Raw genomic sequence first — 23,386 nt, forward strand, 5'->3', positions numbered from 1 at the left:
CAGACAAGTCGAATACAATGTGTACATTATAGAACATGAGTCAATCTAGCACTGCAAGTCAAGCCAAAGAGTATATTAAGCCCCAATGCCGCTAATGCATCAAAACCCCAACGCCACAAATGCGGACCAACGTCACCTACCGATTCTGCACTTTCCTGTACGATGGCGGCTTGATCGCCCTCCTGATGAGTTTCCCTGCATACGGAGGGATCAGGGATATCGCTCCAATAGAAAGGATGCGCCACGCAAAGCCCCTTCAATCACATTAGCAACCCAAGCATACGGCGTCGACGGAGTGAGCTTCACAGGAACGTACCAAGTAATGACGAAACCGAGATCAAAGTATCCTCCCAAGAACGGGATGCTGCCCACAAATACCAAAAAAGTACCCAGAATACTCAAGATCATGACCGGATGCCACGTGGTGATCTCAATGGCAACCATGATGAGCTCGTTCAACACCAGCACCGTATAACTCACAGCCACCATCTTCGGCCCGTCTACTTCGGTCAGAATCTGCGACAGGCCCTGGATCATACCGCCTTGATAGATGGACACAAAGACCCATACAAAAAAGGTGCGGTATGAGAGGGATCGACCCTCGGTAAGTTCCTTGTACAGCTCTGGGTATAGATTGGCCAAGTTTTCGTCGACGTCCTTGTCAAGAACAAGGGACAGAACCGGAGCAGCGGTGTAGATGGTTGCGTAGCCGACGAGAAGCCAGTCCTGAGATGAGTCAGCATGTATCGAGATTAGAGATGGAGGGGGAAAAAATAATGCACACCTTGTATAAGCCTTCAGGTTCGAATTTCCTGGCAATACTGTACATGGTCTGACACACTGCTATAATCAGACCACGATGGATAACAAACTGCGCCAGCTTAGCACTCCTTTTATAACTGTTCCGCCCATGCCACACGAGGAGCTTGACCAAATGATAAAATTGTTCGATTGAGAAATCGGCAGCCAAACTCGCCTGGCGACCCTCCTTGCCGACAATACCGACACCCACATCTGCTGCTTGAATCATCGATACGTCGTTGCCTCCATCCCCGATGCAACAGACTCTCTTCTTGGTGTATTCCTTGATGAGCTTAGCAACCTCAGCTTTTTGTGTGGGCGAGCATCGACATGCTACCACAGTGGGAAGCTGCACGGCAATGGAAATAAAGTCGATTCGGAAATGAGTCATCAGGAGCTGAAGACTTTCGCCGTCAATAAGGAGGCATGCGTCTGTTTTGCCACGCAGGAAATCGAGGTGTTCCTGAGCGCCGTCCTTGCGCTTAAGTTTGGCGACGGTGTAGATGTACTGGCCGCGTGCAACCAGCTTGGAGCTGACAGCCACACAACGAGCTGTTTCTACCTTGTCTCCCGTCAACATCCAAATCTTGATACCAGCGTTGCGAAGAAGCTCTAGTGACGGCTTGACATCTTTTTGTAACTTGTCCTCCACACCAGTGACGCCGAGCAGTTCGAGATGATTTTCGAGGTGGTGCGATACGACGCGTTGAATGCCGGCATCGCGATTTGCAATGGACATGGAAGCCTCTTGGTACTTGGATGAGAACTCTTGATACTGCTGGTACGACAGCTTCTTCCGACCCACAACCAGTGTTCGCAATCCCTCTCTAGCCATATTGGCCGTCTCCTCATCCAGCCAATCGTTGGCGGCGACTATCGTGCCCATGACTGTGTCAGCGCCCTTTTGATAGAACCAAATCTCCCCAGAGCTCAGGCTTGGATTAACATTCTTCACGTCGTCGTGGAAGTGGACAATGATCCCCATGCGCTTGCCATCAGATGTAAATGGGAACACATCGAGAATACGAACACGGACCACTGGTCGTCCTGTTTCTGTTGATTCAAGCGTCATGCCCTTTCTGTCGCGGTATGCCAACTTCAGCCCGACCGACTCTGTCCATTTAACAATGGCGATTTCATCGGGAGATGATGCCTGGTACGATGTGATTTCTTTGCCATCCTCATTATCAACGGTAGGAGTGACATTGTGGCACAGCGCCAGAGCGAGAACCACGTCCCGCACGCGTGCTCCAATCTCACGTCGTGTGCGAGTAGCGCCCACATTGACAGTACTCGAGAAGGTTGAGGATGGCGTAATGAGGACGGTCCGTGACGTTGGGTCTGTTGTAGGCTGAATGTGGAATGCTTGACGAACGTATGATTTGACCTCGTCCATTGCCTCATTCGCATAAGATACAGTCCCGACGTGAACTTTCTTCATCTCCATGTCGTTCTGCGTTAAAGTTCCTGTTTTGTCGCTGAGCAAATACTCGATTCTTCCCAGATCTTCGGGTATGGTGCTGGTTCGTACAACAGCACCTGGAATTCCCGGATCGCGTTGAATGAACCTTGAATACGCACTCTTGCCCATATCGAGGTTGACTCGCAAACTAATAGGGACAATAGTTGAGAACAAAACCAAAAAGCGCATGATTTTAATGTACCACACGTTCCCTGTTGTATTTTCGAACCCTTCCAGAGCAACAAGAACCACCGACAATGCTAGGGTGAGAGCGCACAAGATCTTGGTAAGTGAATTGATTTCGTATTCGAGAAGGCCAGTCTTGGATCGAGACGGGGACGTCGACAAGGCAGACCTTGTCTGTGGCCCAGTATACAAGATCACTGCCAGGGTGGTTCCTTGAGAGGCAATGATTGTGTTGGCCCAAGCCGTATTATCAATTGACAGAGGTGCCGACTTCGAATTACCGTCATGCTTCAACATCGAGTAGTGGCTCGTCGCGTCTTGTCTCGTTGGAAACAGTTCAATAGTGCCCACAAACTCGCCAACCTTCTTGTCAGGCTTCCCTCCTATAACTCTCAGTCGCACAAACTCCTCCGGGGCGATACTCTGCGTCAGAGCCGAGGCCAGCCTCAGCTTCCAGTCTGTCTCACCATCGAGTTGATCGGTTCTAATAAAAGTCTCTCCAGAGCCTCCACCGGCATCACCCTCATCCTTCTGTATCCCTATATCTGGCTCTTTGCCCTTTCCATCGGGCTCATTTTCGCTAAAAGCAAAGAGGGTCTCCTCTTCCGATGGCTCCTTGGTGGGGGTGGATGAGGTAGGTCCCTCCACATTGTAGCATTGCAATATGACTACATCAGCCGGCACTCGTTGTCCTTTGCTGAGTTTGAGAACGTCGCCAACTTTCAGATCCTTGGACTTGCGCATCGCTTCTTGAACGAAAGACGAAGGGTGGTGGGCATTATCTTCCTCCTGAATATCGGTTAAGTCGTGTCGCGATTCCCTTTGCCTTCTTGAACCCCTCTTATTCAATAAATCCGATTTAAGCGGTCGACGGTGCAGTTTACCTGATGCAGGTCGTAAGTCGGGGTCAGAAAACGTCAGCACTCGGTATTCTTCGGAGTTGGCCTCATTGTCTCTCCGCCGCCTCTCAATGTCGTCGTATGCCTCCTTCCCCATGGTGATACAAAGCACAAAAGCAAGCGGCGCTATATAGGTAGACAAATAACCAATTCGAAGAGCGGGGATTGCTTGCGACAAGGCGACTAAAAGAAAGTACATGTTAAAGAAGAAAGAAAATTCATTATACAGTGTAACGGGAAGAAAGGTTAGCGCTGTATATTTAGCATTGGAAACGATATTGGCCGGGAATCGGGTTGACTGAATAGATCCAACAGCGACATGTCTTGAAGCCGAAGGATCATCCTCATCTTGCTCATCTACGGCGTCATCGTCCCCATATTGGGGGGGCTTGTTTCCAGACAAGAAGCTGGGGAGCCGTATGCTAGACATGGACAGTCGCCGACTGTGAGGCTTCTGATGGCCGCCAAGAAGAGGAGCGTCATCGTCGGCATGGCTGCCTCCAGCTCCATCATGCTCATCTAGCAGCCTACGAGTATGTTCGTCGAAGTCGTCTCGATTCTGGCCGAGTTCGCCATATCCGCGGCCGCCGCGTTTGTTAGCACGCCGCAAGCCTCCCATACGCAAGTTCCGGAGAGCTATTCTTGACGGCCTTGATTCAGATGAACCGGAGGATTGGCCTCGATTTGATCCTCTGATGTTCTCCGTCGAGATGGGGTCCAGCTCGTGGACGTCGAGATCTAGGTCGGAGTCGGAGTCATGCGTGGGAGATTCGGGGAGCTCGGGTGGTCTGTACGGGGGTGTCGAAGGCATTCCGCATCAAAGTTTCCAGCCCAAAGTTCAACAGAAATCTGCTGGGGCTTCTTGTATGTATAAGTTTTGCGAACTGTGCGTGATGCGCTGGCGTCTTCAGTGCTGCTCGAATGATCATGCTGCGCGGCGAGGCGCGAGTTTATCCTGTCAGACGCGGAGGGGTCGAAACTGCTGATCAAGAAAAACTACCGTAAGATTCTTGGCGCATTGTCTGCAAATGAGAAGGGAATGGTTAAGCGAGTGCCAGTCTGCAGTGATTCAGGCGACAATGTGCGATGTAGAGGAGGAGGAAATAGAGTCGTCTGAGCTGTTTTAAGCTACGTATACGTAACCTGCCTCTGGTACCAGTTGACATGTGTCCAAGCTGCGGACGCCAGGGGTTCAATTTTAGCTTCAACGTCTGGTTGGACGTCAATGGAGGTGGACAGTGCGAGGTACCTGCCCTGTCTGGGTGGCTGACACTCGGGCGCTATTAGGGACTCTTTAGCTACTCCGTACAATGCAATCTTTGAGCTAGAGTGGAACTTTATGGACAACCTTAGCTACCCTACATGGTTGACCGACCTCGGGTTAACAGATTCCGTGGGCGCTGCGCATTTATGACTTCTTGGTGTTTGGGCTCAATATCGCTTTGTCTAGCTACTATTGATACTTCACTTGATTTTCGTTCGCCGCCATTAGAAAATGTAGCTCTGACGAAAGGGAACCGTTGACAGATACTATATAACTACCTAAGGTAGCTCTTAAACGGCACGGGCCAAAATACAACACAAAAGTAAAAACCCACCCTGAATTAAATAATAGCTGCAGTGCGGGGCAATGGCCTTTCTACCATGGGGAGTTTTCTATTTTTCACTCTCATCCTCGGCGGACCATGGCCAGGCACCATGTCTCACGTTGAATTTTAGGTTCAGAACCGTGTCGTAGTATCATCACAGCACATCACCGCAAGTTCCGTAACCTTAACTCCAAATCGACTATTCGAGTACGCATCCCAATGCAATATGAAAGTCAACAGGTCTCCGGCTCTAGGTCGCGGTACTCCGTACCTCAATGCGGGTTACGCATCACTTACCGAGCCATACACCCGAATTCTAGCATGTGACGGATAAACAACGGAATCTTGAAGCTGCCGTCTCCGATCAGTTGATGGGAGCTAAAGGAGGTCAACTGATCCCGTCCCGTCTGGTCTTTCATTCCCCACAGCTAACGGAGTAACCAGACTGGAACTTGAGTGCTGGCTTGCAAGGCGGAAAAAGGACCTGCTGGGGTTTCTTGGCTTGCGATTAGCTGCAAATCCGCATTGTGGCTCCACCAACATGGCAGCTCCTGACTGCCAAATTGAAGTCTGGTGCCGAGTCCAGAGTCCATCGGCCCTGTAACTATAACGAACTAAATGCCAGCTTGCATCAAGTCGCCCATCTCACGTCACCACCTTTCTCCCTCTCCAATACTGCCTTCACCTCACATTGTCGCCATCTCACGTTCGATACCCCCAATTTCGATTCTAGCAACTTCTTCTGGTATGGCGAACCGGAAATCGACATAAGAAGATTGTGTGCATTTCGTTCTATTGTTTTTCCGCTCTTGTATGTTCTCTCGTCTCGACATCCACCACCACGCGCATCCCAGGCTCTCGGTTGCGCAGGACATCGGTGACTCCGTGTCTCCTTTGTTCGCCTCACCAAATGCCCAGACATTGTTGATACTGATGAATCAGAATTCTTGAATGTATCCTTTCTAACCCGCTGCGTCCTGTTCATCGCGCCTACTTCAACCATGGCCGCAGAGCCAGCTGCTTCATGGCACCCGGCCATGAGGCCTAATAGCGCTGCTGATATCGTTGTGCCCAGTGACAAGTCCGAAGCGGCTTCCTCCACTGATAGCAATGCAGCAGCGCGTCAACGCACTCAATCCGAAGAGCATGATGCCACTGAGTCATGGTTCGACAACGGGCATGAAAACGAGGACGAGGCCAACGCTTGGCTTATATCAGAAGACACCGAACCAGCGAAACCCATCGATCCTGCACAACCAACAGACCCCTTACAACCCACCGAAGCGGCAGAAGTGACCGGGTTGACAGAAACTCACATCCAGGAAGAACAGCAAAAGTCAGAAGATGCTGCCATCGCATGGCTAACCAATGGTGATGATGGGGACGGTGGCGCAAAACTGCTTTCCGACAAAGGGGGACACAGTCCTTCTGCAAAGGAACCCGAGCTTACCTCCCAAGATGACCACGCCGATGGGGCTCCTGCTTGCGAAGCGTTGAATAAAGAGCAAGCTCGACCGGAAGTAGACGAAGCCAAAGAAACGAAACATGTAGCTAAGGGCCCTTCTTCGACCATGGCTCAACACTCCAGCTCCATGTCCTTTGCTCGTACTGTCTCTCATGAGATCACTTTTGGCGACGATGATGACGGGGAATGGATCCTGGGTCGATCCGATACTGACACGTTCGGCTTCATGCCGCCATCGGATAGGACGAACTCATTCCCTGTTGTGCCCCCCATTTCTTCCAGCTGCGAACCCAACGACGCCTTGCCACTCCCTCCTAACCAGGCTCTCGATGTAATGGAAGAGGATGAAAGGGAGGCCGAAGTTGAGGAAGACGAATACATGATGCAAAGCCCTGAAGGCGATAGCTCCGCATCCTGGCATAGACATGTGGCCACCCGACGTAACCATGCGCCATCACGATCCATTGGCGGCGAAATTGCAGATGTAGCCACCACTGCTGCAGCGTCACGATTTGAAGAAGGGATACCATTGATTCCACGGCGCGAAGAGGAAGGCGAAGCTCCAGAAGCTATACCCGACCTGTTTGCAGACGAGGAGGCAAATGAGGATGACTTCTTTTCTCAGGTTCAGAACAATGACTGGGACAGCAACGCAAAACCTTTGGAGCGGAAATCTACAATGCAAGTCATGGCAGCCATGAATGACGCCGGCACATTCAGTCGCCAGAGCACGGTCGAAGAGGAGACTATTGAAGAACATGCTGATGAGTCTGCGGAAGGAGTTGCACTTGGCGTTTCAGAGACAATCGAACCTGCGTCGGCAACCGATGACCTGACATCCAAGTGGGAGCAGGCCTTTGGGGGGGACGACAACGATGATTTCCTTCTAGACGATCCAACGGTAGAGAACAAGGATATTGATGCGGCGGCGTTTCTAGGCAGTGACGATGAAGGCCTTCTGGATGATGTATTGGACGAACCTGTGCCGGCCATTCAAACCTCACAACCTCAAAAACCCGCGGCGAACCCTTACGCCTCAATCAACTCCGCAGCTCATCAATCAACGCCCTACAACGCAACAGCTGCCACAGCCGTCTCCGCCCAGTATCCCTCAATGATACCATACGGTGGTACTCCTGTCCATTATGGACAAACACCAGCACTGCCGCAGCCTGATGCTACCAAAGCCCAGAGCTTTGCGGATAAATCCAAAGCCGGGTATGCGTCACCTTACGATTTGCCCACAGAGCTGGTCACCAAAACTGTGAAGCCACGAAAGCGACCAAGCCTTCAACATATTCCTCCCGAAAGAGCTCCGCCGCCTCCCAGAAGTGCCAGCATGTATTCGCCAGGGCAGGTGACTCCTGGTGCGTCCGCGTTGCCGGCTTCATCAGCGCCTCCGGCACTGGCTGGTCAACCCCCTCTGGGCCTGGCCACCGAAACGACTGAAAAGGCACCTGCCCCGGCTCTTCGCCCAAAAGGCGGCTTCTTCGAGGAACTGCCAATATCATCCAAGCCCAGACCGGCTTCAAGACAGAGTCAACGAGCACCTTCGCCAGGTCAGTACGCACCGGGACCGCCGCAACATGGACCGCCGCAACATGGACCTCCGCCACCATCACGAACTGTCCCTGCTTTGGCCTCGACAGTAAACCAGCCACCAGCCGCTCAACACTCGGCCGGGGAGACCCAGACAACACCTGGTATGGCCGGCTTAGTTGCTCCTCCAAGGGTGAATCCGTATTCCACTCTTCAATCCCAATCTCCATCCGTCACACCTCCATCGAGCAGTTCTTCTCGATACTCGCCCGCACCAACAGCTCAGCAAGGTGGTGGTGTTTCCCTATCAAGCCGGTATTCGCCAGCACCATCTGCTGGATCACGCCCGAATAGCTCATATGGCACTGGTTCTTCACACAACCTTCCTCACTTGCCGCGAACCTCGAGCCCGTTAGCGCACTTCGAGAGTAGCGGTACCACTGATGGGCAGCATCATGATCGCCGAACAAGCTCATCGTTTGAACCAAGGTTAAATCGTGTCTCATCCTTGCCTCCAACTCGAGAGGTGGATGAGGAGGAAGACGAAGAGGCCGTGTCTCCTGGAAATCGATCTGTCAGTGCCAACCATGCGGCGGCGGCCGACATTGCTGAGTCGCGATATAGCCCAGCTTCACCAGTGTGTACAGCTCGTTACACACCTTCATTACCCTCTACTACTAACAGGCCCGCCGCTGCTCTTTCTCCCACCAAGAGAACCAACTCTTACGCACCCCAACCAGTAACATCATCTGCTCAAGCCTCGTTTGCACCCCCTCCGCGCGCCCAAACACAATCCCCTGGTGCTATGCAAAACGTTGGTAGAAAGGGGAGCAAGTCATCGGAATCGGGCCCTCGTCCTTCGTCCTCTCACGCATCGACAGCACCTACGATGGTAAAACCTGCCCAATCTGCGTATGCTCCCATCACCCGTGCTCGCGGTCAGTCACTTACCAATTTGTTGCCACCTACCGATGGTAGAGAGCACGACCCCCTGGAGAGATGGAAGGGAGCTCCGGTCATGTCCTGGGGAGTCGGCGGAACGTTTGTAACAATATTTCCCAAGAGCATACCTCGCTACGCTATAGGACAAAGCACACCAGTTACTGTACGTACAGTGGGTGAAGTCAAGGTTCAGAATATTAAGGATCTGGACCCTCTTCAGGATCACCTGGCCAAATTTCCTGGCCCTTTGAAAGGAAAGTCGAAGAAGAAGGAGGCAATTTCATGGCTCTCTGCTGGTATTGAATCCATGGAAAAGGAGCTCCCGGATGTCACATTCCAGTCTCATCTGTCCCTGGAGGATAAACGCTCCATCGAGCGACTCTTGCTATGGAAGCTTTTGAGAGTCTTCATCGAACATGATGGTGTGCTCGAGGGTAGTCCGACCGTGGACAAGTCAGTTCGAGAGGTCTTGACCCCCGAGACCATTGGGATGCAAAGTGAGGGTGCACCGCTCTTTACAGCGGCAGATACCACAACGGCAGTTACCTCGATGCAGGCAGATGGTGTGGACTCCGGAGCCGTTGAAAAGATTCGCCTAGACTTGCTCAAGGGGGATCGTGAGACTGCTGTTTGGGCTGCTGTGGACAAGCGCCTCTGGGGCCATGCCATGATCATTTCTCAGACCGTCTCCTCAGATCTGTATAAACGAGTCGCGCAAGAATTTGTGCGCAAGGAAGTCAACTACCCAGGCCATAACAATGAGTCTCTTGCCGCTCTATACAAGGTTTTGTCTGGCAATTATGATGACTGCGTTGATGAGCTTGTGCCTTCTCATGCCCGCGCAGGATTGCAGCTTGTGTCTACTGAAAATTCTTCTGGCCCTACCAAAGACGCTACGGAAGGCCTTGACAAGTGGCGTGAAACATTGACCCTCGTGTTGAGCAACCGCAGCAATGACGATGTTCGAGGGCTGAATGCTCTGGGTAAGCTGTTGTCTAGCTACGGACGAGCCGAAGCGGCACATATCTGCTTCATTTTTAGCCGGCAGCTATCAGTTTTTGGCGGACTGGATGACCCAAAGGCAGACTTTGTCCTGCTAGGTTCGGACCATCACAAGCAGTCAGACCAATTTGCCAAGGAGACTGAAGCCTTGCAGCTCAGTGAAGTCTACGAGTATGGACTGACTCTGGCTGGAGGTGTTACAGCAACTGCGGGAGCGCCTCATCTTGCAGCTTATAAACTTCAGCATGCCGTAACACTCGCTGAGTACGGCTACCGCGATAGGGCTCTGCAGTACTGTGATGCGATTGCTTCGGCCATTGTTTCCCAGACACGCAGATCTGCCTACCATCACCCCATTCTTGAAGGTTCCGTGGAAGATTTCTTGGCAAGATTGAAACAGGCACCCAAGGAAGCATCCTCGTCCTGGATCTCTAAGCCCACGATGGGAAAGGTATCTGATAGCATGTGGAACCGATTTAACAAGTTTGTCTCCGGGGATGAGGACGGCAATGGCCAAACTGGGTCAGATGGTGATAACGGACCTTTTGCCCGTATCGCTTCTTCACCGAACAATTCTAGGCCGCCATCGACTTCCAATTTTGATGTCTATGCTGCTTCTCCAAGCTTTCCATCCGCTTCTGCACCGCCTGCAGCCGGTGCCGCCGCGACTCGATACGCCCCGGTACCAACGGCCCAATTCCCTACCTCCCACGCCAATCCATATGTTCCAGCCGCACAGGGGCAGCATGTGCCACTGCCAAATTCGACAGGCAGCGCCCAAAGATACGCCCCCAACCCATTCGAGGCAAGTTACTCAGGCGCACCGCCTGCACAACCTCAAACTGATGGCTACCAGCCCGTGAGTTATCCTGAAGCCGCTGCAACTTCTGGTCACCAGCCTGTTGAGTCAGCTGCAACCCATACTCAACAGCAGCCAGCCCCTGCCGTCCGGGCTGCAGCCTCTGCCGGGTACCGGCCGTACAGCCTTCAAGAGTCACCAAATATTCAACCCCAGCCCGGAGCTGATGACGCCGACCAAGGGTATCAGCCGCCATCTTACGGTTACGAACCTCCACAAATAGTTCCAGTTCCAGTTGCAAATGATGCTCAAGGAACGGGTGACAACAGCGGATATGAGCCACCTTCGTTCCAGCCACATGGTTATGAGCCCCCATCATACCAGGCCCATATTGAGGGTGATGACGCACCCAAGCCCAAGAAGAAAGGCTTTATGGAAGATGACGATGAGGATATTCCCACACAAGGGCAACCGCAGGAGAGGTCAAAAGCGGAAAAAGACCGAGAGAATGAGGAAATGTTCCGCAAAGCGGCGGAAGAGGATGGTGAGTGTCAAGTGTCTATTTTTTATCATGCACCAAGTTTGCTAATAGATATAAAGCCAAGCGAGCAGCTTCAGCAGCCAGTGCCAAAAAGGGATGGGGTTTTGGAGGCTGGTTCGGGGGTGGCAAAAAACCCGAAGTCAACATTGGCGAAGCTCAGGCAGGCAAAGCCATCAAGGCCAAACTGGGTGAACAGAGCAGCTTCGTCTATGATCCGGATTTAAAGCGTTGGATCAACAAGAAGCCAGGTGCCGAGAACGTCGAAACCAAGAAGGCCGCCCCGCCACCACCACGGGGTGCTCCTCGCACTCTAAGCGGCACCCCCCCTCCTGCGGTGCCTGGCACTCCGCCCCCAGCTGCTGGACGATCCAGCGTTCCTCCCATGCCGTTCCGATCTACTGCGGGCAGATTGACGACTGCTCAGTCTATGGAAAACCTGGCTGGTGCTTCTGCTATGGGGGCACCCCCCACAGGCCTCTCACGGTCGGTATCTAGCAACAACACGACGTCGGCGCCACCGTCTACAGGTCCGCCCAGTAGGCCGGCGACCAGTATGAGTAACGCAAGCAGTATTGATGACTTGCTCGGTGCGCCTGGCCCAAGAAAAGCAGGTCAGAAGAAGGCGCGAAAGAGCGGCCGATATGTCGATGTTATGGCCAAGTAGTTGAGTAATACGGTGTGGAAAGAAGGATGGCTCGAACCTGAAACATAAAATTGGCAGAGCACCAATATGATGGGTTCATACACATATTACGGCGTTTCGTCAATAGAATTAATACTGAGCATTCATGTACTATAGATATTCTATTTTTCCATACTACAGATCTGTAGTATTCATGCCAATTACAATACCATTTCAAGAAATATCATGCTACAGCCCAAAGAAGTCATGACGCACGACCCTGTAGTCGTTCTCATTTCTTACCCAACTCGAATTGATATATACACATGTTCTTCGTCACCTGCTGTATGATTGTACGTAATACTGTAGCTAGTTAGATGAAGCGGCCGCTTTGTTTGTTTGAGAACTTACGGTAACAACAGACTCTTCCTCAGTTGCATCATCATAATGCGGCACATAAACATAAAGGATCAAGGCATGGTCATCTGCAAAGCAAGCAATAACGCGACCCTCCAGTCGACCCACGCTTAGTACTCTACTCCAGTCCCTGCCATCTACACGCACCGTGGCCCATCGATCTGGTCCCTCTTCGCGAAACTTCGTACTAGGGTGCTCTTCAACAGGCCGTTCCAGCTGCAGAGGGTCTAGTTCGGGATTTTCGAGATCGGACCATACGCTGCATATGTCAGTTGTTTCAGTGGCTATTCGCAGCCGCAAGCTCCCGTGCATATTGGCACTTAGTTCCAATTTTGGTGCCTTGGAAGAATTTGCCCCTGTCAGAGCTAGCTTTGTGAAGCGATCCGATATAGCTTTGAGTTGCAGCAACGGCGGCAATTGAATGTGGACATCTGGTTCCCGCACTTTTGGCTGCATGATTGTCTCGACGGTTGCTGGGTGCAGCACACGCACGGGTATGTCCTGTGTGATGATCTTCTCGTGCTCTCTGCGTAGTGACGTCTCGAGGTGCTCCTGCTCAAAGACGTCATCGCCAAAGGGATCTTCAGACGACAATTTAGCTGCGGCTGAGGACACATTTGACGTGGTTGTCGTGATGGTCATGGAGAGAATTGGCAGGCCGTCCTTTTTAGTGAGCCGCAGGGACGCAGATATGCTGTTGAGCGCGGATTTGAGTGCGCGCTGGAGCGGCTGAAGAGGAAGTTCGAGGTTGATGGTGTTGTGGGACTCTGCGGATTGGATGTGGTGGCCCTGGAAGATGAGATCCATTGCTAGTGAGCTACGGGAGAGTCAGTGACGAGGTGAGATGGCTTGGCGTAGGGTGAATCCATACGCCCAGACTTGTGATCCCATATCTGGGATGACGGTGAATCTGACTGTCTCATCACTGAGGCGGACCCAGGCTATCTTTTCCAAGGATGAGAGAGCAGCCGTAAGTTCTGGCAATTGTTAGCGGTTTAAGAAGTGATTTAAAACGTGTACGGTTGGACATGCTCGCAAACGTGCGTATGTTCTTCAATTCTGTGCGAAACCGCATCTTGGGGTTTGCGTCGCGAGGAGTGAAGATGAGGTTCGATGCAGGCGCGATGCGAGCAGTGGTGGGGTTCAATGTTTGGTTGGACCTTGCTTTAATAAGAAGTGTGGTGTAAGGTACCTACCTCAGGTACTGTACTTAATTAAGCACATACACTTGTGCAGTGGGTAGGGTAGGGAGGACTTGAGCAACTTACACAGTTCCTGGATGACAATGCAGCCTCGATCAACATTTAGCATCTGATGCCACAGATCAACTGAGTACACCTTCCCGACACATGGAAGAGAGATGATATTGTTTATTCCATAGGCCCCGAAAATCAAAACATCGAAACTTCTTTCGCACCATGCATACACTACATTCTTGCCATCAACTATAGCCACTCTCTTTTTTTTTGGAGGGGAATACCTCTCTTTTCTTTCCTTTACGCAGACCAGATCATTTGATACGTAAAAGATTTTTGATCCCAGCCTCGCTATGAACGCTTTATTCCAGTCCACCCATTCTTACTCTTTCTCGGGTGAAAAATGGCCCGCGTCAAGGACATCCTCCGCCGGACAAGGGAGAAGTATGGCAGGGAATATTTTGAGCGCTGGGTTCTACAACGGCGTGCATCCATGGAACCCAAAGAACCCCTTTTAACCGGACGACCCATTGAGAATGATGAGGTAACTAGTTCGAATGCTGCCGGTCGTCTGGGTTCGCCGCCAGAACCAGAGTCACCAATCCTCGCAATGGCCCGCCCGGTCCAGCTTCCAATATTTCGCCCTTTGAGGGCTCGATGTCCCAGGCAGAGCTCCAGTGACAGCCAAGCTACGACGGTGGCCAGCACCGTACGACCAACCACAAGCCATGCTGAGCAATTACAGCAGCCCTTGGTTGAGACCTCAGAAGTTGCACCTGATGATATCACGCCTACACCTGGCCCAGAACATAGCCCTGACTGTAGATTCTCTATTGCGACCACAGCGGACGCTAATTTGGACAGCCAAAGGCGCCCCCTCACCTGCTATATCTGTGGCAAGTTTTTTGGAAAAAAGGAGCCGCATACGAAAGAGGTGTTGGTGTATCTTCCTTGTGGTCATGGTGTAGGCCACAACTGCCTCTTTAACTGGATGACAGCACCCAATAGCTCACGACGATGCCCTGCCATGCCCTGCATTACGCTTCGTCACCATTGCGAGCACATAACCTCACCGGCCACCGAAGAACCATTGATAAAGTTTGGCAACATAGTGGGAGAACGCGAGGCAGCTGTCTTGCCGTGGGATTATGGGTTCTGTTCGAGCTCCAAAGGTGCTAAGCTTCACGCGTCTATTAAAGTGACGGCTACAAAATTAAGGGTGCTGGAAGCTAAACAAGCCCGAGGGGTAAAGTCTCTCGGATTAAATCAGAGGGTCGCAATGCAGCGGTCTGTTGTCGAAAGGCATGAAAGGAAACTCGACGAACTGCAGAAAAAATGGTGGACAGCTCAGTGGAAACGGTTCGAGCAAAGGAAAGATTCGGGTCCATGGGCCTGGCAACTCTAAGTACTAGTAAAGGGGGGCGATAAGGGTGAATCTTGCTCCACGAGAGCTTAAGCGGAACAGGTTATGCATATGTGTATTAGCTCAGGGTATCAGCACCGAATATGACAGCGACATGGTCTTCAGGATGTGAACTTTTTCAGTGATACATGTTCTATGCATGCAATGATCATAATTCGTGATACTTTGTGTTGCTCCCTTGAGGGCTGTATGAAGTGCAGCGCTGCTAGAAATACAGTGTAACATTTGGGGGTGTCACCCACGAGCTTCTTGTTCGTCGTCGCTGTCGTCCATGAACCCCTCCTCAAGACTAGGAACTGTGAGAATCCAATAATACACGGGGTTCATCGAGGCCACCTACTCTCTACTCAGCCGCCTGTTGCTGTCAAGGCCCGACCCCAAGTGTGAATGTAATCTCTGGATGGCATTCAATGTTTGCTCATCCACGTCGCCCAGTTCCTCTCCATCTTCCAAAAAGTCGTCTGCGCTCGGATTGTCGACAGATCCCCTATTCCTACTCCATGTCGAAGGTAAGGTGAATCTTGAGAAGCGATTTACGATGCGATGTCGCAGGCCGGATGTATGGTTGGATATGGATTCCACGGGGAGGTATTGGCTGTAGCGATTGCGATAGCGGCGCCATATGGGGGCGATGACGAACGTGAGGAAGAGGAATATAATGAGGGATATGACGGCTGGGACGAAGAGGGCCTGTATAGTAAATCTTATCAGCTGATTCGGGTCAAGAGACGGAGGTGCTCCAGGCAGTTACGCAGGTTTCCAACAACTAGGTGCGTATCAAAATTGAACGAGGGCCGAGAGGAGACGACTAGGGGAGCATACTTTCACAAGCGATAACATTGACGACGACGACGCAGCCATTTTTGGGCGGGTGGGATGGTTATGTCGGGCGAGGGTGACGAAGACGCCGTGCGGACGGCTATTGATGCGGCGAGGACATGGATGCAGGCTTGGGATGATATTGGACTGTGTTCGCGAGACTACGGAGTTTGGAGTGCTTGGCGGGTAGCGCCACAGGTGCCAAGGGCTCGGGTGCCGCATGCATCGGAGACTGGAGCCTGGCATGCGACACGGACGAATATATCGAAAGAATACTCCGACCCCTATTATGACTTCTTTTGTTCGACTAATGACTGACAAACGAGAACTTTCTTTGGTGCTCACGATCTAGTATTTCTTTTTCAAAGGAGATCCTTTTGCTAAAGAAAAAGAAGCATTTGCGACTTGCAGCAAACACTAAATACTAGCAACGATGATTGTCAGGTTCTGGCACTACTACTACTAGACCCCTGGATTGAGGCTGGTCCGGTCTTTCAACGATTACCGTGTTTCCTCCGCACTACTTCGCGACTAGTGACGCCTTGGCTCAATTAGGTCATTGCCAGTCTCGCAACCGTAAAGCGCCGTGGTTTGAGACACGTAAATTCGTCACGATCACGATACGGCCGATGGAATGCTCTGACAGGCACGCAGAATCTTGCGCACGTACACAGTTCGTCATAGGGTAGTGGCAGAGTAATAACGGGAAGTATGTATGACCGTCTCGCATCCGATTGATCCTCAGGGGCAAGACAGCGCGTGCTTCCAGCAGCATTCTGCGAGGTGGGGTTTCATTGGCGTGTCGACTTAAACATGTATGTAAGGCTTCCTTCTGACGGGATCCTTGGAATTAATAAGTGCATACTACTTCCCTGTGGAGGTATTCTGTTTCTCCATTTTGAACCCCAAGATTGGGATTGGACAGTTGATAGAAGTCCAATCAAGTCGATGTCGTGACTCTGGTCACGTCTCCGTTTGATGCATAACTCTATCTGCCCCCGGTTTCTCCCTGCGAAAAGAGACAATTTAAGCCATACTCCGTATGTGCAAAGGTCTCGTCAGTTGAGACCATCATGCCAGTGATAAATGAGAATGAAGTTTAGCCTCCTTCATGGACATATGCAGTTTACGAAGGTGTCCGGTCAGCTGGTTAGTTCTTGGTAGGGCAAGAGTGACTGCCGCAACTTGGTCAATTCAACTAGCAAGCGCCAGACTGTTCCTAGCTCAACGCTATCATCTCTTCAGGAGATGCTTGCTTCCCCACTTCATCAACATCAAATGATGTCAGCTGCGAACCAGATTCACGACCGTTCTGTTTTCTGTCTACATTTGCCTGGTTATTAGCCTGCTGCTCGTTGTTCTTAGGCGTCCCTGGCTCTGGCCCCAACGCGGTCTCCTGAAGCGTCATCTCAACCGAGCTGCCGGCAAGGCCAAGACCCAAACCGTGTCCCCACCCTGGCCGTGCCCCTTGTTTGTATCCTGTTTCGACATTCTTCAGGGGCCTGTCACGGAACTTCTCCGCATGCTATTGCTGTCTGAAGCGGCTGGTTTCTTGCTGTCAAGACCAATGTCCCAAACACAGCCATTTGTTTCCAAACACTGCTGCAACCGCTTCCGCAGCCTCAGAACGAGCACAACGTTAGCTCACGCGAGCCACCTACGCCTATAGCATCGCCGTTCGACGGTTCGACGGCAACCATTCGCTACTAGTATTTCCTATCGATACGAAACGTCCGACCCCTATTCCCGCAGTGGTGGCCGTCTGTGCTTAGCCGCCGTACTGGTCATTGTCGAACCTGCGCAGTCGCGGCCTGTGAATCGCACCACGTCCCGACTGTTCTTGGATTGTTTCGAGAGATATTAATAACAAAAGAGACTGCGAGCATTCAGCTCGATTGGTAGTTGCGCGGCGCAACACCAGCCGGCAGCGCAAGAAAGTGCACTAAGATAAGGCGGCAGCTTGCGGGCGTGCGCCGAGCAAATAAGGAATCCGGAGGGAGACGACCAACGCGGTCTTTCCTTTGCCAGCACGGGCATCTCTTTAACCTTTCAGCCAAAGAGAGAAAGAAAGCCCACCCACAAAGCTTCCTCCCCCGTCTCTTTGCCACGGTAGACCCTTGCTACCTGTGACACAAAGGCCCCGGCTGCATCTTTCATCATGCGAGCGGCCTTGGGCCAGCACTTGACCGTTTTTACGAGTTTCACATAGGCATTCCGCTGTGCTGTCACTATCGCCGCGGATCGCAACGATGTCATCAGCAGACAAGTCCAGACAATCGTCCGGGGGGCGATCTCTTTTTTCCAGAAGTAAGAACAAGGACAAAAGACCGACAGATGGCGACCACCTTGACGCCGCCAGCACTATCAGCTTCCGGACATCAAGGCACAAAAGAGACTCATCCTCCGTGTCTATTGATACGCCCACATCTCCTGACCCCGGAGTGAACATGATGGCGGGAGTGATAACATCTATCCCCTACGATAATATACCTTCCGGTTCGAGATCCCCGATACCCGTCGATTATCTCCCCGGTTCCGAACAAGCGCCAGCACGCAGAGATCCCTTACCTCACCAACTCAACAAAAGTGGCATGGATTTTCATCAATACCCCTCGTTCGACGCATCAAGCGCCAGACCGAGAGAATCTAATATGACTATGGCTTCTACTGGTCGACAAGCCCAGTTTCAACAATGGGGTCCTACTCGAGGAAGCGTTGCTAGCACAGTCAATGGCTCCCATACCTCTCGATACGAATCGTACCTAGGTCCCAATGATGGCCGTAGCTCTGGTGATAACTTAAGCTTATACTCAGGTAATGCTACCCATCGAGATGCTGGGGGGGTAACACGCTCATCGCAGCTAGCATTACCGAGTGTCTCGTCGCAGAGTTCCTATGGCTCTCAGCCGTCGTATCGAGAATCCAATCGAGTCACCAAGTTTCCCGGCCCTTTTCTGACAGCACACGAGGGCTTTTACTTTCCGAAACCGGACGATGATAATGTTATTGAACAAATGTTCCTTCAGCTTATGCAGAAACGAGGATGGCACAACTTGCCTGAGCAAGCTCGACGACAAATGATGGCTTACCCGCCGCAGAAGAAATGGACACTTCTTTATCAAGATCGTTTGACTGAGTGGCAAGGGGAACAAAAGAGAAGGCAAACAGCTCGGTCCAATCAGTATGCGGCACCGGATATAACGACCTACTCTGACGAAGAAGGCACACCGGAATGGTATGTGCGGAAGGTAATGGAAGACAAGCTGGACGCCAAGGGCCTCGGCAGTCTCGAGGTCAACTTGAGAACCCAGCAGATAGGCTGGGTAAAGCGATTTGTCGAATGCCAGGGACAGGTTGCATTGGTCACACTGCTACTAAAAATCAACCGCAAGACAGTGACCGGTCCTCCGCCGGATAATGCACGAGCAGAGAAGAACCTGGATAAGGGTTACGACATCATTAAGTGCTTAAAAGCTCTTATGAACAACAAGTTCGGCGCCGACGATGCTTTGATGCAGCAAAAAGTCCTTTTAGCTCTTGCTACCTGTCTCATATCAGCACGAATTACAACTAGGAAGCTCGTGAGCGAAATATTAACATTCCTATGTACTTGGGGTCGCGATGGCGAAGGCCACATCAAGGTTATTCAAGCTCTGGATGAGCTGAAGACTCAATCTGGTGAGAATGGCCGATTCGACGCTTGGATGCGCTTGGTAGAGGTAACAGTTGATGGCCGTGGCAAAATGGGTAGCCTGGTTGGTGCTAGCGATGAGGTACGAACCGGTGGTATTGGCATGGAGAATCTGCTCATGGAATATGCCGTCACCACTCTCATGCTCATTAATATGCTGGTAGATGCGCCAGAGCATGATCTTCAGCTGCGAATACATATTCGAGCCCAGTTTACAGCATGCGGCATCAAACGAATTCTCACAAAAATGGAAGGGTTCCAATATGAGCTCCTGGACAAGCAAATTGAGCGGTTTCGTACCAATGAAGCCATTGATTACGAAGATATGCTTGAGAGGGAAAATAGCAGTATCAAGGACAGCGTCGAAGGTGACGTGAAGGATCTCACTGATCCTGTTCAGATCGCCGACGCCATTCAGCAACGAATCCATGGAAGCAAAGCACAGGATTATTTTGTTTCAGCGCTGCAACATCTCATGCTCATCCGTGCTCAAGACGGGGAAGAGCGGTTGCGTATGTTTCAACTTGTTGACTCAATGCTGAGCTACGTGGCCATGGACCGGCGTTTGCCCAACATGGATCTTAAGCAAAGTCTCAACTTTACGGTCCAGAGTCTGCTAGATAAGCTGCATACCGACTCAGAGGCACGGCAGGCGCAGGATGAGTCTCTCGAGTCACGACAGATAGCGGAGGCCGCCATGGCGGAGCGTGACGAAATGCGTGCCAGGCTTGAACTCGGAGCCGATGGACTTGTGAAGAAAATGCAGAAGCAACTTGACGAGCAAGCGCGATTTATTGAAGCCCAAAAAAGGCAAGCGGAGGGCCTGAAAGCTGAGCTGAATAATGTTCAAACTGTCCGTGCTAAAGAAGCTCAGAGAAACGAGCTAGAGACCCGAGAATTGTATCTGATGTTGAGAGACGCACAAGACATCGCGGCGTCTAATGCCCTCAAAGGAAAGCCCAGCCACAGCGACAATGACAATGTCAGCACCAATAACACGGAAACCGCGGAGCAGATGCAGGGCATTTTGGACCGCGAGAGACTAATGGAGCGTCTCCAGAGGCAATTGGAGCGACAAAAGACACAGTACAAATTGGAAGGCCGTGTTTGGGGCGAGGCCGGCGGCCCATCTGACCGGCTGCGAGCCTTACGTGAAGAAATGGACGATGACAATCTGGAATCACCAGCTGGGAGCGGGACACCGCCTCGTGACCTTACCAACAGTGTTCTGGGCAGCGTGGGTCGCCAGACCAGAATTCCTCGGAAACCACTTCGCTCTGACAGAGATGCTGAAGATAGTGTCATTGAAGAAAGTGAAGAAACAGAAGGTGAAGAAGGTGTCATTTACGAACGTCCTCGTATTGTTGAGATGAAGCGGCCAACCATCGACCCTAAGCAACAAGCTGGGCTGGTAAACGAAATAGGTTCCAAGGTCAAGAAATATGAGGGCAGCGACTCGGAAGATGCTGATATCGACGCTACACCATCGCATCCCAGCTTGGAATCATCAACACCAAGAACCTCAGCAGATGATGAGGCTCTTAAGACAGAATCTGCTGCAGCAGGTCCTGCTCCCCCTCCCCCTCCGCCCATGCCAGGCCAGATTCCTGGAGCACCACCGCCTCCTCCGCCACCACCTATGCCGAGTCTAATTCCCGGCGGTTCTCCTCCTCCTCCTCCACCTCCTCCGCCTCCGCCTCCGCCTCCGCCTCCCCCGCCCCCACTGCCGCCGCCGCCCGGATCTATCCCGGGATCAGCCTCGGCAGGCTCCATACCGCCGCCGCCGCCCCCTCCTCCACCTGGAGCTATCCCTTCTGGCAATTACCTACCTCAGAAATCAACTTATACTGCTCCAAGCATTGGCCTCCCCGTGGCACGGCCCAAGAAGAAGCTCAAGGCTTTGCATTGGGAAAAGCTCGACACTCCCGAGACCAGTCACTGGGCTGCGCATGCTCCGTCAGCTGAGGAGCGAGAAGAGAAGTATAATGAGCTTAGCCGAAAGGGTATCTTGGACGAGGTTGAGAAGCTTTTTATGGCCAAAGAAATTAAGAAGTTGGGTGGTGGAATGGCCAAGAGTAGTGACAAGAAGCAAATCATTTCTGCTGACCTGCGGAAGGCATACGGTAAGTGCTACATCATGGGAACCACAATTGTTTCCCAGCTGCTAATGCATCGAATATAGAAATCGCCTTTGCCAAGTTTTCACAACATTCTGTGGAGAAGATTGTTCGGACGATTATTCATTGTGACCCCGAAGTGCTGGATAATCAGGTTGTCATGGAGTTCCTTCAAAAGGATGACCTATGCAATATTTCCGACAATGTAGCGAAACAAATGGCGCCGTACAGCCGAGATCTGACTGGCCCTGATGCCACCAGCCAAAACCGCGAGCAAGACCCCTCGGAGCTCACAAGACAGGATCAAATTTACTTGCATACCGCGTTTGAGTTGCACCACTACTGGAAGAGCCGCATGAGGGCCCTGTGGCTAAGTAAAAACTTTGAATCAGACTACGAGGAGCTCAATGAGAGAATAAACCAGGTTGTGACAGTTTCAGAGAGCCTGCGGGACTCTGTATCGCTTATGAATGTCCTTGGTCTTATTCTCGACATTGGCAACTATATGAATGACGCTAACAAACAAGCGCGTGGTTTCAAGCTAAGCTCACTAGCACGGTTAGGCATGGTCAAGGATGACAAGAATGAATCCTCGCTGGCAGATCTGGTGGAGCGTATAGTTCGAAGTCAGTACCCCGAATGGGAGGGATTCGCCAACGACATCAGCGGTGTTGTGGCGGCACAAAAGATCAATGTGGAACAGCTGCAGGCGGATGCCAAGAAATACATTGAGACCATTCGCAATGTGCAAATGTCCCTGGACTCTGGGAACCTTAGCGACCCCAAACAATTCCATCCTGAGGACCGCGTCAGCCAAATCGTGCAGCGATGCATGAAGGAAGCACGACGCAAGGCCGACCAAATGGAGCTCTATCTTGATGAAATGATTAAAACTTATAAGGACATTATGGTGTTTTATGGAGAGGATCCTACCGATGAAAACGCCAAACGAGAGTTCTTCGCCAAACTAGCCAACTTTTTGATGGAGTGGAAGAAATCTAAGGAGAAGAATGTTCAGCTGGAAGAGATGAGGAGACGAAACGAAGCGTCCATGAAGCGTAAGCACGCTGCGCAAAAGGGAGGAGCTGCAGCAGCTCTGGGCGAAGGAAGCGCCTCACCAACTAGTACCGGCGCGATGGACTCGCTGCTTGAGAAGCTTCGAGCAGCGGCGCCGCAAGCCCGGGACCAGAGAGATCGACGTCGTCGCGCACGTCTCAAGGACAGACACCAAGTGCGAGTGGCTTCGGGCCAAAAGATTCCTGACCTGGCTGAAGTACCCGACGCCGAGATCGGTCTACAAAATATTGAAAAGGCGATTGACGAAGAGGGCAACCCGATTGTTAGCCCTGGGCTGAGTTCGCCTAGAGAAGGAGATGAAGATGTTGCTGACCGAGCCGCTGCCTTGCTACAAGGTATGCGTGGCGACGGGGATGATGATGCCGCCAAGAGAGAGAGCCTACGGCAAGCGAGAAGACAAACAGCTGAGGATGAGCGTCGATTAAGAAGACGGAGGAGAGAGAAAGCAGGCGCTAGCCAAATAAGCGGAACCGCAGAGGAAGCAGCTATAGCAGATGGCACTGCGGCTGGCGTACCAGAAGCGGTCGAAGAAGAGGCGGAGAAGGAGCCAGAGCCAGACGAAGGGCCTATGGAGGGAGCAAAGTTAGAAGCGGAGAACGCGTAGAGGGTCCGTAGATGGGAGAGCTGCATATAGCGTCCGTACGTAATGTTTATATTGGCATATTTTGCTATTCGACAAAGTACTTTAGCAAGCATCGCTGTGTAGAATGTCCGCCTTTCGCTAGTTCCACAATGGCAGCGCACAGAGGCGACGCGAGATGTAGGGTCATAATCTTTTATTCATAAACCGATTTCCCAT

General features: G+C 51.7%; 5 protein-coding genes across 5 annotated transcripts; 3 read left to right on the top strand and 2 right to left on the bottom strand.

The window, feature by feature from the left end:
- Window positions 1-136: 136 nt before the first annotated feature.
- MAA_01479 (P-type ATPase-like protein) lies at window positions 137-4,159 on the bottom strand (the record flags this gene model as incomplete). The annotated part of the gene is made up of 3 exons (XM_007819477.2): window positions 137-254; window positions 317-726; window positions 785-4,159. The coding sequence occupies 3 exons, from the start codon at window positions 4,157-4,159 to the stop codon at window positions 137-139; spliced, it is 3,903 nt and encodes a 1,300-aa protein (XP_007817668.2).
- Window positions 4,160-5,938: 1,779 nt separating this feature from the next.
- On the top strand, window positions 5,939-11,889 carry MAA_01478 (SEC16 protein; the record flags this gene model as incomplete). Its single annotated transcript, XM_007819476.1, has 2 exons — window positions 5,939-11,228; window positions 11,285-11,889. The coding sequence occupies 2 exons, from the start codon at window positions 5,939-5,941 to the stop codon at window positions 11,887-11,889; spliced, it is 5,895 nt and encodes a 1,964-aa protein (XP_007817667.1).
- A 327-nt stretch (window positions 11,890-12,216) lies between these two features.
- On the bottom strand, window positions 12,217-13,071 carry MAA_01477 (NUV101 protein; the record flags this gene model as incomplete). Its single annotated transcript, XM_007819475.1, has 1 exon — window positions 12,217-13,071. The coding sequence occupies one exon, from the start codon at window positions 13,069-13,071 to the stop codon at window positions 12,217-12,219; it is 855 nt and encodes a 284-aa protein (XP_007817666.1).
- A 792-nt stretch (window positions 13,072-13,863) lies between these two features.
- MAA_11542 (uncharacterized protein) lies at window positions 13,864-14,865 on the top strand (the record flags this gene model as incomplete). Its single annotated transcript, XM_011413537.1, has 1 exon — window positions 13,864-14,865. The coding sequence occupies one exon, from the start codon at window positions 13,864-13,866 to the stop codon at window positions 14,863-14,865; it is 1,002 nt and encodes a 333-aa protein (XP_011411839.1).
- A 3,086-nt stretch (window positions 14,866-17,951) lies between these two features.
- Window positions 17,952-23,191, top strand: MAA_01475 (SepA/Bni1; the record flags this gene model as incomplete). Its single annotated transcript, XM_007819473.1, has 2 exons — window positions 17,952-21,516; window positions 21,576-23,191. 2 exons carry the CDS (start codon window positions 17,952-17,954, stop codon window positions 23,189-23,191), a joined length of 5,181 nt encoding a protein of 1,726 aa, XP_007817664.1.
- Between the last annotated feature and the right edge of the window lie 195 nt (window positions 23,192-23,386).

The sequence above is a fragment of the Metarhizium robertsii genome (genome assembly GCF_000187425.2).
Source record: "Metarhizium robertsii ARSEF 23 chromosome Unknown MAA_Scf_9, whole genome shotgun sequence".
In the NCBI taxonomy this organism is placed as follows: domain Eukaryota; kingdom Fungi; phylum Ascomycota; class Sordariomycetes; order Hypocreales; family Clavicipitaceae; genus Metarhizium; species Metarhizium robertsii.